Consider the following 13,285-nt stretch of genomic DNA (forward strand, 5'->3'; position numbering starts at 1 on the left):
TAGTGCTTATTCATCCACTGAATATTGTAAAATAAAAAGATGAACAGGCTGAGTACTCACACAAGGACTGTTGTGACGTATACATTTGCTAAGTGACATATACATTTGCTAACATTGGCTGAATTAATATTTCATATGCTAGTGCTAGTTTACGTGTCCCGGTTGTCCTAAGTTGTTTGGGGCTTGATGGCGAGCTTCTGGTGTCCTCCTCTGTACCCAGGAGTCTCAGCCCGAAGAGGCAACATGGGCGTTTATATTGGAAAAAATGTCAAATGTATCGGTACAACTCGACCTGTGTTGGCTTGATATCGCATCAACACGAAAATGTACAGTATGGCCCACCTAGACTCATGACCATTAGGCCGCCATTTTCTGATGATTTAATCAATTGGTATTACGAGGGGGCGTGGCCTCGTTTGCCTCGCGCACCTGCAAACATTTATAAAAGTGGACCAAACGTTTCCCGCTCTTGTGCGAAGCTCAATGGCGACTTGACCATCATCTGGAGTCCTGTTATTGCCGAAGAATAAGACGATGGTGGTTAGCGGAGTTGATTGTCAACAAACTACCCTTTAGCTGTGAGAGACGTGGTGAGTTTGAGTTTGTCTCTTCCTCTGTCACACACAGATTAAGATGCTGCCGGACGCCTATGGCTGCGCGGTGGCCAACAGGTTCGGGAATCTTCCAGACGACGATTCCGACCCGCTGGACCTGATAAACGAGGTGGAAACCGAAAAGGAGAAGCAGAGGAAGAAGAAGAAGGAAGAGGATGAGAAGAAGGGCAAGCAGAGAAAACCCGGTCAGAAGGAATCTCAGAGGGACAGGCGTGTTCCTATAGTAACTCCAACCACACTGACTCTTCCAGTGGTTGATGCAGGTACACGACGAGAGACGGCCATGTTTGCTAGACAGCCTAGGCCCTCCAATTCTGGCCCATGAATAACATAAGTTCAGTTTGTACCTGAGTCTAGTCATTTATATCTTTGACGAGTGTTGAGTGGGCCTTTTTAAACAGTTGTAGAGGATATTCGATCTTTCACTATGTAGCAGTAAAGCACTTACTGTATGTTCTCAGTCTCCAAGCAGCCACCCCGTGCTGGAGACGAGCGTGTGGACACCAAGAGAGGCTCAAAGACGGCTGCCTTCGGGGAACGTAGGACCAACCCAGCCGTGTACCCTCAGGAGTTCTCTGTCCCAAAGTACATTTCCCAAGCCACGCTTGTACATTTCATCCAGTTCTTGCCAAACAAGACTTGTTTGTGTCACAGGTCTTTCAACGATCAGGATGCAGAGCCCAGGAGCCGAGGGGGTGGCCGGGGTAGGAGAGGAGGAAGCAGGGGGTATATTAGGAACCTAGATACCACTGGACTCAGAGGCAAAAGAGAGTATGACAGACACAATGGAACGTAAGTGTTTGTATTGTTTCAGCGTTTTTATGAGTGCTTTTTGATGATCCTTTTTGTGACTCTAGTGGCATCTCTCCTGATGAGAAGAGAGGTGGCAGAGGTCCCTGGAACTGGGGATGTGTGGAAGAACCAACAAGGTGCGTGTCTGTCGGTCAACATCACCAATGTCAAATGAAGTGGTGCCAATGAAGTGCTTCCCTCTTGTGTGAAGCGAGTCAATGGAGGTGACGCCCGATGATGCTCACGTCCAAACTGAGGAGGCTCAAGCCGTAGCTGAAGACAATCAGAACATGTGAGTATTGAAAAATATATATATTTTTTAATCAGTCACCTTTTTACTTGTTGAAATTAATCCTTAAACAGAAGTTTTGAACTGCTAACTGTAAATTCCAGTTAAGAATCATTGCCTATAGTGTAATTTGTTGGACAAAGAACAGAACATTAACCGGAAACTCTGAGTTGTGATGGTATATAGCATAAAAATCCGAACCACAACAGTGCCAGATTCAGACCAAAGGTCAAAATAATTTGACTCTACCTGACTAAATATGGCAGCAATTTAACTACGATGCCCTGTCTGTGGAAAATGGCACATTAAAGAAGCATAAAACGGTCAAAAGTGATCACTTTCAATAATGACGGTGATTTTTGATGGACCACCTATCAAAAATGATCCACTCCAAATGTCTGAGTTTTGGGGCCCCTGTGTGATTGAGTTTGACACCCCTGCTATTGAAGAAATGCCCTTTTTCTTCCCAGTACATTTGTTTCAGTCAGTGTTTTGTGCGATTAGTGCGGAAGTCGATGAAGGTGACATGGTGGTTCAGGTTGCCATGGAGATGACCCTGGATGAATGGAAGGCTCTGCAGGAGGTCAGTCGTCCGAAGGCCGATTTCAATATCCGCAAAGCTGAGAACACCATTCCATCGAAGGCCAAGGTCATCCACCAGTCCAAACATGTGGAAGTACGTAAAGATTTCTATACCACCTTATACATACACCTTCATGCGTACCCACCTACCCCAAGCCCATCAAATTGTCATGACAGGAAAAAGGCTGTCATTGACAAAAAGCAAAATGGTCATTTTCATAATCCTAACAATGAAATGGGGATGAATGCACAGGTAGAGGCAATGGTTGCAGTCATCTGCTGGCCACATAATGCCTAAAATGTTCGATAATGGCTGCAGACAACCCAGTAGTCGGTGTCTGAAGTGACCACTCCAAATGGTCTAGTCTGGTTGGAGGCAATTTACTGTCCAATCTTCAGCATCTCAGGGACAGTCTGGAAATGGAGGACTGTAATTTCTTCCGCCGCTCCATGAATGACATCACCTCCCTCCTGGACATCAACTTTGGCAGTCTTGGACGCCGGGGCAGGGGCAGGGCAACCCGTGGTTCGGGTCCACCGGGCAACCCAGAAAGAACCAAACTGCTGGAGAAGGTTTGTCTTTGCTTTTACAGCATATAACATTACAGCAGTGTTGACCTGTAACTAATGCCTGCTTGCTTCCAGGTGAGCGACGTTGCGCCTGACCCGGATGACCCAGAAGACTTCCCAGCACTATCAGCAGGCAATTGAGTTCATGCTCCATGTGACCGATGTGGAGGGGTGGGGGGGATGGTTGCACTTAAAATACTTGCTTAAACAGTTTTCATGGTTCCTCTATTCTTGAAGTGGTACTTCAGACTTTGTCAGGAAGTTGTATGACAGTGAGCAGTGGCCACTTTGTCTCGTGAGCAGAGTTCTGGTTCGATTTCAGTGATGAGGAATGTTCTGGTTGGTTGGTGGGGCCACTGAAGAAAAAAGCCTTAAAGGGTAATTTGTGTCACGAAAAATCAGACCTCTCAGATTTCTCTTACCTGGGGGGTAAGCTACCGTTGATGCACTACACTGCTGATGGGGGTGTCATACATGTCAAAGAATGAACTATCCCTTTCAGGTTTGGTGTTTTTATCCTGATGGATTTGTTCTCATTCACAAATGGTACTGAGCTTTGACTGCTTGAAAATAAAGATGTTTACTGTTACGAACTCTTTATATCTCACTTAAAAGAAAGTGCCAGTACATAAAGCAGGGTATGTACTGTATATATTTAATGAAAAAGTGATTATATTAGAATGTATGATATACATGAGTTAATGTCCCATTAGGATGGTTATGATCACAGAATATGGTACAAAATAAAAAATTTCCAATGTGACTAAAATGTTAATATTTACAGTCTTCATGTAGCTGACAGTGATGACATTAAGTGAGCTCTACCTCAGTTGAGGTTTGAAATTGCCAACCAAGATAAAAAAAAAGCTTATGAATAAAGTGTGTATATACAGTATAAAATTCTGAAGTTGTACTCCTCTGGTTACAAAACGTTCCACCTCCAAATGAAATCCGCATTTTCACCGAAGTAAAGGTGCTCTTGCTTTAGGTATGGAGTGACTGCAAAGAACATGGAACACAAAACATTAGAGTTCTGCTAGTGTAAAGAAACAAAAGCATTACACCAATACAAGGAAATAGATACCATAGCTTAGAAAATCGCACAGATTGCAAAGAGCGGCGAGCTTTATGTCCACTGGAGGCTGCGCTTCTGTCGTGTGCAAAACAGAAAAGAAGCAAGTGAATGAAGTTAGAGATTAGCAAGCTGGATAGTAAGTCAAGTACAGGAATGGAGAGTAGAGCGTAGACCAGAGAAGCTATAGCCAGTCATACTCCCCCCAAAAACTGGAGGACATGCAAAAAAAGTGCAGGCAGACTTGACAAAGACCGTCAGGAAAGAACCAGGTGGATTTACAAGCACCATCTTCATCTTGTGTGTCTGACTAAGGCTTGCCTGCAAGTGCGCCATGTTTAAGTTGACGGGAGTGCACGTGTTGGTTGCGTCTTTATGGCCGCCACATGGCTCACAATGCACGGGGCCGCCGGCCATTACGTGAAAGCTGCCCACCAATGGGGTGCGACACACGGTGCTGGCAGAGAGAGGTGGGGATGCCGTGAGTGTTACCATACATGAGTGGCTATAGCCTCTGGCTTGTTTTAACAAGGCAATAAGCACTGATACAATCCTCATAAAATGACGTTACCAAGCATCACTGTTGTGAAAGCTGCAACGGTGACTTCATTGTTGTTGAGATACCAACCCCTACGCCAATCCATGCCTATGCCAAGATTTGGACACTAGGATCACTTTTGCTGTTTAAAAGTGACATCCAGCCCGCCCCATTGAAAGGTCAGCTTGCTGGGACGTAGTGTAACATATAAACAATATACATTTCCAGGTTGTGATGTGGGTTATATTGTTGCAGTATTGCCGTAAAAATGATTTACCATTGCAATTTGAACTGTACATACCACATGATACACAAATGGCTTTATCATACTATTATTTCACAGAGGGTGCAGAGGTTCCATTGGCCTCCTACCTGCATGCTCCGCTGACTGGCAGTGAGGTTCTGGTCCTCTTCCTACTGTCCGAATGGTCGGACAGAGCCAATGAGTTGACGCTGGTCTGAAGCACCGCCCTGCTGCGAGAAGATCATTTAGTGGTGAGTTGTTGCTGCTTTTATCTTTGTGTCACGGCATGCATGATGGCGATTGTATGGCAACCTTACTTAAGAGACGCCGACCTGGTGTGAACCTTATTCTCTTCTTGCCTGTGAAAACACACGATGACAGTTTCATATTGGAGTGACTGTAGAAGTAGGTTGGCTCTGATAGCAACTTCAGCAGTCAGGTGAGATTAGTGAAAATAGCCAAATTAGTAGGACGGGGGGTGGGGCGCAAAGGGTGGAGCTACTCATTTATACCCATTGACCAATAGCCATCAAGCCAGCCATCAGTATTTCATCAACAGAGTCAAAAGATAGCGCTACAAAATAAAGCATGGGAACAATAACTTACAGCATTCTCAGTTAGATCCAGATTGGGTGGGGCAGCACACATTTTTTTGTTGGGGGAGGGGGCGGTGGAACTCATAGAAATCCTAACCCGTCTATACAGAAATGCAGCATGGAAGAAGGGAAGCCATACACAATCCACCACAGGGCAAGGCTACACAGGGAGGGGAGCAGCATGGCTACCAGCCATCTGAAAAGAGGACAAATTCAAACAAGAACAAAACTAAAAAAAGAAGGTATAGTGATAAAAGAGAGACAAGAGACGGTGGGCTGGACACAGAGATGCACTTCGTTCCAATGGAACTGGATCAGTAAACAACGATGTCCATGTTAAGACGTATTGTTGCTGTATGGAACTATAACTCCTTGTGAAGAAGAAAATCATGGGGCCTTTGTTGTATTACCTTTTCACTTCCTGATTACTGTGCAGAGTACATTTCTATGGGAGAGATGCAGTCCGAGTTCTTATAAAATGCACTTCTGCCGCCTTGTGGTCATTTTTTCGGCTTAAACCGGCATCAAACATACTCTCTCCTATGTATGGCGGACTGAACCAAAAAGATGCATTCAAACTGTGAATGTAGTACACTATACTGGTCACTAGGTGTCAGTAATGTTACTTTAATGTTCAGTGAAACGCACCAAACGTGATCGCAGGAGCATCATTTATTGCTGCTCTGAATGATCTCACAACAGGTGCCATAATAATAAAAATCACTTAATAATAATTACTAATGATTTTGTTTTAATTATTGTTTTCGTGTCTTAAGTGTCTTATTTTGGCTGATTAGATCTACAATATTGGGTAATATGACTGTAAAAGTGACTATACGGGTGGTATTTCATATCTACAGGGCTCTAATAATGTAATGTTCCAATAAGGAACATGATGTCTTGCAATCATCTACTAGTGTAGAAATAAAAGTGTACTGCTTCCTAGTGGACAGTGTGTGCACTGATCCAGTGTCATTACAAACAGGCAGTAAAGATGGTGTGAACCCGCCCTGACATTTATTGCATGTTAGACACATAGAAGACATGTATAAGCGTGCATATGCCAAAGGGTGCGTTGTGCCTGTTATGCCATGCATGGAAGAAAGAAAAAAAAACAGGCAGAAAAGTTGATATCACATTAGTGTTTCCTGTCATGTTAACTAGTGAAGCCAGCTGAGGTTAGATGCTTGTATAGCAACCACCCTGCCTTCATAACATTCCCCTTAGAGAAGAAAGAAGCCACTTTTCATCGAACAACACATCTGTTTGTGTACAAAAAGAGTGTTACGGACACCTTTTCTTGCAATATCATGACTTATTAAAGCGTATCTTGCAAAACAACCATACTGTATATTGGTAGTATTATAAGTAGCTTCTGGTCAAATTCCGACTCCAGTGAACTTTTTTTCTGCAAAATTTATTGTCATTGTATTGCAGCTTTCATCTTGCCAATTTACATTTTTACTGCAAAAATGAGATAATGACTCGCCAAAATTTATGACCTGTGTAAACTTAGGACTAATATCCCCTTCAGAATTTACAGATATATTAGCGCAAAGTTAAAACGTGAGTGACTTCAATGCAAAATGAAGATGGTATTGGTGCCAAGATCCAACTTGCAAAATTACACTGTAAAATGTGTGATGCAGCTTTTATCTTGTTACGTTGTGCCTTACCTCAAGATTATTTTTATTATTGTTTGTATATGAAAAAAGACACTTTATTCTTGCAAAATGACATTTGTGCCATATTTCGACATTACAGCATGTACAATTATGACTTCAAATTGATTATAGTGACCTATCTCAAAAGAATACATCTTTAGTGTTGTAATATTAAAATAATTTATTTATGACACAAATGACGTATTACAATATTAGCTTTTTCGTACAAATTACAATGATTTTGTGGTAGTTTATTTTGAACACTCCTTCATACATGTAAGGTTTTAGAATCTACTACGGTCAAATCAAGATCAGCAATACCATTTCACTCTGACTGAACATTATTGAACCTAAAAAAAAAAGCGTCCTTTACTAATAGTTCTGAATGGAAGCCAAGCACTAAAACATAGGTCAGTGCACTCATATCCAATGCAACACTACAACAGATACAACAGAACGGCTCAGTATGTCCAAGAAAAGGCAGGCCTCCAAGTACAGTGATGCACCTAGCTATTGCATATCCATGTTGTGCCACAGCAAAATAAAAAGGAAAACAACATAAGCCACACCATTCAATGGCATAGCAATTAAATGTACAGGAAGATGCTACTGCTGAAAAAACAAAAGTTGGAGGAAGTAGCATGCTCTTACCTCCTCAAACCTCACACTCTGCACCACTTTCCCCCAGCTAGCTTTTAAACGACAGGCAACACGTTGGCCACAGCGCCCCCGTGAAGCCGCAGCAGAACACTAGCACCTGCCTGACACGGGACAACAGAGCCACATGGGAAGGTGGGCACAGGCTAGCCAAATGCACTGGATTTATTTACAACAACTGCAGTTGATTGGCTGTCCATTCATTCGCTATGCAGCATGTCTGCTTCAGGAACAAGGAGGACCAGCAGGCTCCAAACAGACTGTCAGATAATGGGTGTGTCGTTTCGGGCATTGCAAAATGGGGCAAAATTGGGGCAATAATATTAAAAATATATATACAATAATTTCCATATTATAGCTTGGGTTCCTCGCTAAACGACAACTTTATTCCAATATTATTAGGACTTATCTTGCAACATTTCAACTTTATTGGTAGTTTAATCAAGTACTTTAATAATAGTTTGCTGAAAAATCGTATTGCAACTTATGTTGCAAAAATGATGACTATTCTTGCAATATTACAGATTTTTTTCCAGCAAAATGACAACTTTATTCTCAAATTATGACTGATCTTGCAAAATCTACTTTGTCCTTGCATTACTGCTTTTTTTTGTTTAAAAATAACAGCTTTGCTCTTTTATTTCAACTTATCCTTGCAGAATTACAGCATTGCATTATTCTTGGCAAATTTACCAGTCATCTCTCTCAAAATGATGATGACTTATTTTGCAAAATCACGACTATTACCCTCCTCCCCTGGCAAAATGACAACTTAACTTTGACATTATCTTGCAGCATTACAACTTTCTTGTAACACTTTTCCCTCACAAAATGACATGTTTATTCATGTAATGTTGCATATATTGCAATAATAAGTTAGTTTCTTATGCCGTGATATATATTTAGCTAGTGTTTTCTGTGGCTTTTCGGATTGACGGCAACCTCTGAGCATTTGCACACAACCGCTGCTTCTAGTCTTCACATGCAATTTCTTTCTGTTTCAATGCAAAAAAGATTGATTTCTTCACAGCAATGTTGTACGAAATGACAGGGAACATTTACAAACTCCTATTCCAAATAAGTTATTTACACTCTCCAGTCTTCCATTGATTGCAAACATCCCGAAAGACTGAAAGTTCCATATTAATTTAGCTTCCTCCTTTTCTACCTGAACATCACAAATGACTTCCTGGGTCACTCCGTCTCCATACTTGACATATTATCAATCACAACTAATAGATTACAGAGCGGCTTATATTCCTCCTAGACCTGAATTCAAATTGACTCCAAAGAACCAGATGAGGTTTATAGGAGGAGGAATACTACACAGCCCCCGAGCTCATCAAGAAGCTACACTATACACGCCCTTCAGTGGATCATCTAATGACATGATGAACATGGCAGCAACATCGCTATCGTCATTTTTCAGTCCATTGAGGTGTTGAGCATGAAAGCGGTGGTCCATTGTGGTACTTACGATAATGAACTTGAGGATCTGGCTTGCCTCTTGCTCTTCAGGGCTCGCAGTTTGTCGCCCTGCGTCACCCCGTTCCGCTCTTCATTGTCGTCATACTGCACAATAGAATAGCACAGTTTTTCAAGGAGACAAAGTGGCTTAACAGTACGGTTTGACAATGGCTTCCAAAACATACCAGCTCCGTCTCTCCTTTCTTGGATGCCCTGTTCTTGTTGCTGCCGTTAATGGTTATGTCGTCCACTCCGGAGAGGATTCTCGTCACGGCAAGTTTACCGTTCTCTCTTTCGCTGAGCATTTTCTCCCGGAAGACATCTCCCTCGGCCCACAGACTATTCTGCTTCCTGCCAGAGGATGACATTATAGCACATTAGGAAGATTACAGCGTCACAACACTGGCGTACATAGAAACAGGAGTTCAGAACAACCGATCACTTCATTTTGATGACTGGCCATTACTAGATGAGATATCGGCATAGTATGCACTCACTCTTCAACAAAGTTCTGCTGAGGCCCGATGATGGACCCTGGGCGACAGATCCGTATCCAAGCAATCACCTCCGCCGCAGTCATGCAGTAATGCTTCATCATGTAGCAGCCAATCAGAGTGCCAGTGCGCCCCAAACCGGCTGGAATCAAAGTAACAGTTGACTACACACCTCACCTTTTCGCAAGCACATTTACAGGATGTCAGTATGTCTTCAAAAGTAGTCAGTGTACAGCTTGTATAGCAGTATAGGTTTACTATCCACTGAAAATGATGCAACACACAGCCACTATTGTCTAAGTAGCTGGCAACCCAAGTGAATAGGAAGATAATTGTGTTTTGCCTACAGTCAAACACTGTGGTGGTAGTGTCAGGGCCTGGGCTGCATGAGTGCTACTGGAACTGGGAAACAGCAATTCTTTGAGGTAAACAAGAATTCCAATATGTACCTTGACATATATGTCATTAATGCTATATAAGCTGTACACTGGCTACTCTAAGTTATGACTGTATTGTATCCAAAAATGGTGGTTGACTTCGTTTTGTGAAATTCTGCATGCTATCTTGGTGCTTACGTACCCTTGCAGTGGACAGCGATGGCTCCTTCTGAGTTTTCACAGATATTGAGGAACTTCCTGACAATGGTGTCGTTGGGCGTGCTCCCGTCCACAAAAAAGAGGTCATGATGTTCAAAGCCTGAGTCTGTGAAGCGCCGGGCATCGTACATCTTTTTGTTGAGTCGGATAATACTGGTGATGTTGTGTTTGCTAAAATAAGGGATGTAGGCCTCGGGTGCATGCAGAGGGTAGCCTGAGGTAGCAAACAAAGAGATGTTTGTGAGAGTTGCTATACAGTATATAACACTATTTGATGAGGCATCGTGCTTCAAGACTAGACATACCGTTCTCTATTTTGCTTTTGGGATGAGGCCCACTAAATGCAAGGAACTTCCCCGGAATAATCCAGTTCAAATCACCATTTTCCGCCCTCTCGTAGTGCTCGTATTCCTCCACGTCAAAGTTGGAGAAGTCCAGCCAGCCGTACTGCAGCGCCTGGCGGAGGGTAATCTCATCAGCGGTGTGACTCAGCAAAAGAGAGGACGAATGAGCCGTAGAACGGAGACCTACCTTGTGCACAGCACGGAGGCAGTCGAGGATGTTCAGATTGTACATGCAGGTTCCAAACGAGGCATCTCTGTGAAACATTTTATTGCAATTTTTACTTCTTTCCCAACCACCAAACTCTGCAGCCTTACACAGTACTGACAAATGAAGGGAAAATCCCTCATATGACATAACCTTTATGGCACAGAATAATGATTACATTAATAAGACAAGAAATAGACCGTCTACAGTTTTTACCGGAATGGAATATAAGTGCAGTTCCTTGACACCAGCAGACTGTAGGCCTCCTCTGGTGTCATATTCAGGTACATCACCTACACACACATATATGGACAAATGAGCTTACTAGATGGATAAAACACATTGATTATGCATTATTTCCACTCACTGCATATGAGCCTATGAGGTAGGCAGCATTGGCTTGTTTCTTCTGATCACCACAGGTATAAAATACAATCTTCTTCCTTGAAAGTGTAATGGACTGTGCAAAGACATAGAAAACTGTGTATGGGACACTTTAATTGCACGGTTAAAACATGACCCCCAGCACAATGTAATTTAAAGTGGCAGTTTGGTTTGAACAGCTGCAGAAGCAAATGGAACTTATTACAATAGGTGTTAACATGTGGTGCCAAGTGTGTGTACTTTATAAGACATAATGACGATAAAAGCCATTTTAAAGATGTGGCTGCATGACAAATGAATAGTGACAATCAATGTGTAGAATAATAATAATAGTCTCACTGCGAGTGTGTACGTTTTCATGTTTTACAGTGGTTAACTTATTTTTACACTTGCGTAACAAGTCAAAATGTTATGCACCTTTACATGCAAATCGCCCTTAGATTGCACTTTCCTCATTAAATGATTTACAGTTTTGCACCCTAATGTAATACAGCTACAGCCCAGTGGTTGAGCAAATGTTGACACTTGTATGCTTTTCCTCACCCCAGCGTGGTGATTACCTTGAGTTTCTTTGTCAGCTTGCAACAGAAGCGATAAAACATGGCCAGGTTGAGAGGGCCAAAGTCCGCATAGAAGCTAAGTGAGGAGAAAATGATGAATTAAAAAGTATGTAATTTTTCTCAGTTGTCATATTGTTAATAAGCCTATGCAAACAGGGACTCTTGCTATGCAAAAGTGCTATTAATTGTTTTGCCTGTGAAGAAAAAGCAAAAATGCACTGCAAATGCCATTGCAGAAACAACAGTCAAGGTGGGGTCCGCCCATTTAAAATGGCCATGAGTGCAGTCAGCGGGCAAAGCACAGGGTTATATAGTCACTGACTTACTTTTCATATGCCAACTCTTCATCTATGCAGAAACAATGTCGCTCAGTCGTGCTTTTCAGCTTTTGTTGAAGGATGGCGAAATACAGTTGATCTAAAAAAACGAAGGGAGGAGGAATAGTTATTATTGTCGTGCATACTCATTGGCTTCCATAGCTTTCTAAGTTTATTCTTCTTTCCTCCTTGTTGCTATCTTACCCTGGATGATCTCAATGCATCTTGACAAAACATCCTCTTCGTTCATGTTGACTTGAGCTCTTTTAAACATGTTTCCTCACAAGAACGTAAGCATACTTAGATAAAAAAAACTCACTCGTAAATGCCCAAAATATAATTAATATTTTTATAAACTTCTCGCGTTGCTGTTAAAGTGTTTAAATCCCAACTTTACCCTTCTCAAAAGTCCCCTCTGTCGAAGGAGCCCGATGGTGAGTTTCATGTGTGAATAAAGTGCGCACTATGCTAAAAGTAAGCTCCGCCCCGCTCTCAGCCTTCGCGAGACACCATTGGTTAAAGCAGATCTAACACATGACACTATTGGAGAAAGATGGCGTCAATCACTTATGGTTCCACCTTTCTTAGTTTAAAGTTCTCCCGTTCTGACACGGGATAGGCTGTGGGAAAGTTGCCAAGGCGGTTGTTGGCATGTCTCGTCAGCCAATCACAATCGAGCTTTTCCACTTCTTGACTGTAGTAAAGGATGAAGGACATCTAAGTAGTCACTGTAATACTCTTTTCCTCGAAAAATTCATCACTATTCGTACTTATACTATTAATTAGCATTTGTGTGATAAATCCACACAAATAACGGAGAGTGCATTAACCACAAATCAACAGACGGTGTCGCCACATGAATGTGGTGCAAAAACAAATCACAGCACGTCCTTTATTTAAAAAAAGGGACGATTATGTGCAAATGTAAAAGTTGACAGCCTTCATCGTATAGCCACTCTTACCTTACCTGAAATCTCAATGTAAATATCCGAGTTTGGCTCCGCCTCTGAGGCGTCCAGAGCTGCACAGCGCCTCTTCCTCCTCGACTCTATTCGCCTCCCTTCGCTCTTTCGCTTCATGTTGCCTTTCAAGGCTGCAGCACGGTGGACATGATGGTTCTCCTGCAGGGCCCTCCGTCTTGTTGACACTAGTTTTGTTGCGGTGCTATAATGCAGTCATGTCCTCCCCGGATCTGCGTGGAGTGTACTAATGTCAACCGAGCTCCTCCAGCCAATCTCGTTTGGTGGTGGTGGTGTTGGTGACGTGCACGCAGGCAGGGGCAGGTTTAATGCCGCCAAGC

The 13,285-nt window shown here is 42.5% G+C and overlaps 2 protein-coding genes across 10 annotated transcripts; one reads left to right on the forward strand and one right to left on the reverse strand.

The window, feature by feature from the left end:
* The first annotated feature begins 377 nt into the window (after positions 1-377).
* On the forward strand, positions 378-3,502 carry LOC131128423 (intracellular hyaluronan-binding protein 4-like). Of its 2 annotated transcripts, none has more exons than XM_058071262.1 (9): positions 378-537; positions 628-877; positions 1,076-1,199; positions 1,269-1,406; positions 1,472-1,543; positions 1,618-1,698; positions 2,200-2,371; positions 2,677-2,850; positions 2,923-3,502. In XM_058071262.1, exons 1-9 carry the CDS (start codon positions 535-537, stop codon positions 2,986-2,988), a joined length of 1,080 nt encoding a protein of 359 aa, XP_057927245.1. In that variant the 5' UTR covers positions 378-534; the 3' UTR covers positions 2,989-3,502. The 2 variants fall into 2 exon arrangements, with proteins under 2 accessions (XP_057927245.1, XP_057927244.1); XM_058071261.1 differs by having other exon boundaries at positions 396-540.
* Positions 3,482-13,240, reverse strand: cdc14b (cell division cycle 14B). Of its 8 annotated transcripts, none has more exons than XM_058071254.1 (16): positions 12,953-13,240; positions 11,995-12,085; positions 11,669-11,744; positions 11,092-11,184; positions 10,941-11,017; positions 10,707-10,773; positions 10,481-10,631; positions 10,159-10,389; positions 9,583-9,721; positions 9,271-9,436; positions 9,096-9,190; positions 5,019-5,060; positions 4,830-4,928; positions 4,241-4,376; positions 3,932-3,997; positions 3,482-3,846 (listed from the first exon to the last, which is right to left on the reverse strand). In XM_058071254.1, the coding sequence occupies exons 1-15, from the start codon at positions 13,062-13,064 to the stop codon at positions 3,974-3,976; spliced, it is 1,599 nt and encodes a 532-aa protein (XP_057927237.1). In that variant the 5' UTR covers positions 13,065-13,240; the 3' UTR covers positions 3,482-3,846; positions 3,932-3,973. The 8 variants fall into 8 exon arrangements, with proteins under 8 accessions (XP_057927237.1, XP_057927236.1, XP_057927239.1 ...); XM_058071253.1 differs by having other exon boundaries at positions 4,830-4,931; XM_058071256.1 differs by lacking the exon at positions 12,953-13,240 and adding an exon at positions 12,190-12,468 and having other exon boundaries at positions 4,830-4,931.
* Positions 13,241-13,285: the final 45 nt, after the last annotated feature.

The sequence above is a fragment of the Doryrhamphus excisus genome, chromosome 4 (assembly GCF_030265055.1).
Source record: "Doryrhamphus excisus isolate RoL2022-K1 chromosome 4, RoL_Dexc_1.0, whole genome shotgun sequence".
Classification (NCBI taxonomy): Eukaryota; Metazoa; Chordata; class Actinopteri; order Syngnathiformes; family Syngnathidae; genus Doryrhamphus; species Doryrhamphus excisus.

Bases quoted from the DNA above. Each gene is read 5' to 3' on its own strand.
- LOC131128423 (XM_058071261.1), top strand. The intron at 1,200-1,268 runs GTACATTTCCCA...TTTGTGTCACAG, and splicing joins CAGGAGTTCTCTGTCCCAAA to GTCTTTCAACGATCAGGATG. The intron at 1,699-2,199 runs GTGAGTATTGAA...TTGTGCGATTAG, and splicing joins GCTGAAGACAATCAGAACAT to TGCGGAAGTCGATGAAGGTG.
- cdc14b (XM_058071253.1), bottom strand. From the start codon at position 13,064: ATGAAGCGAAAGAGCGAAGGGAGGCGAATAGAGTCGAGGAGGAAGAGG. The intron at 11,745-11,994 runs GTAAGTCAGTGA...CTCCTCACTTAG, and splicing joins GAAGAGTTGGCATATGAAAA to CTTCTATGCGGACTTTGGCC. The intron at 11,018-11,091 runs GTGAGTGGAAAT...ATGTGTGTGTAG, and splicing joins ACCTCATAGGCTCATATGCA to GTGATGTACCTGAATATGAC.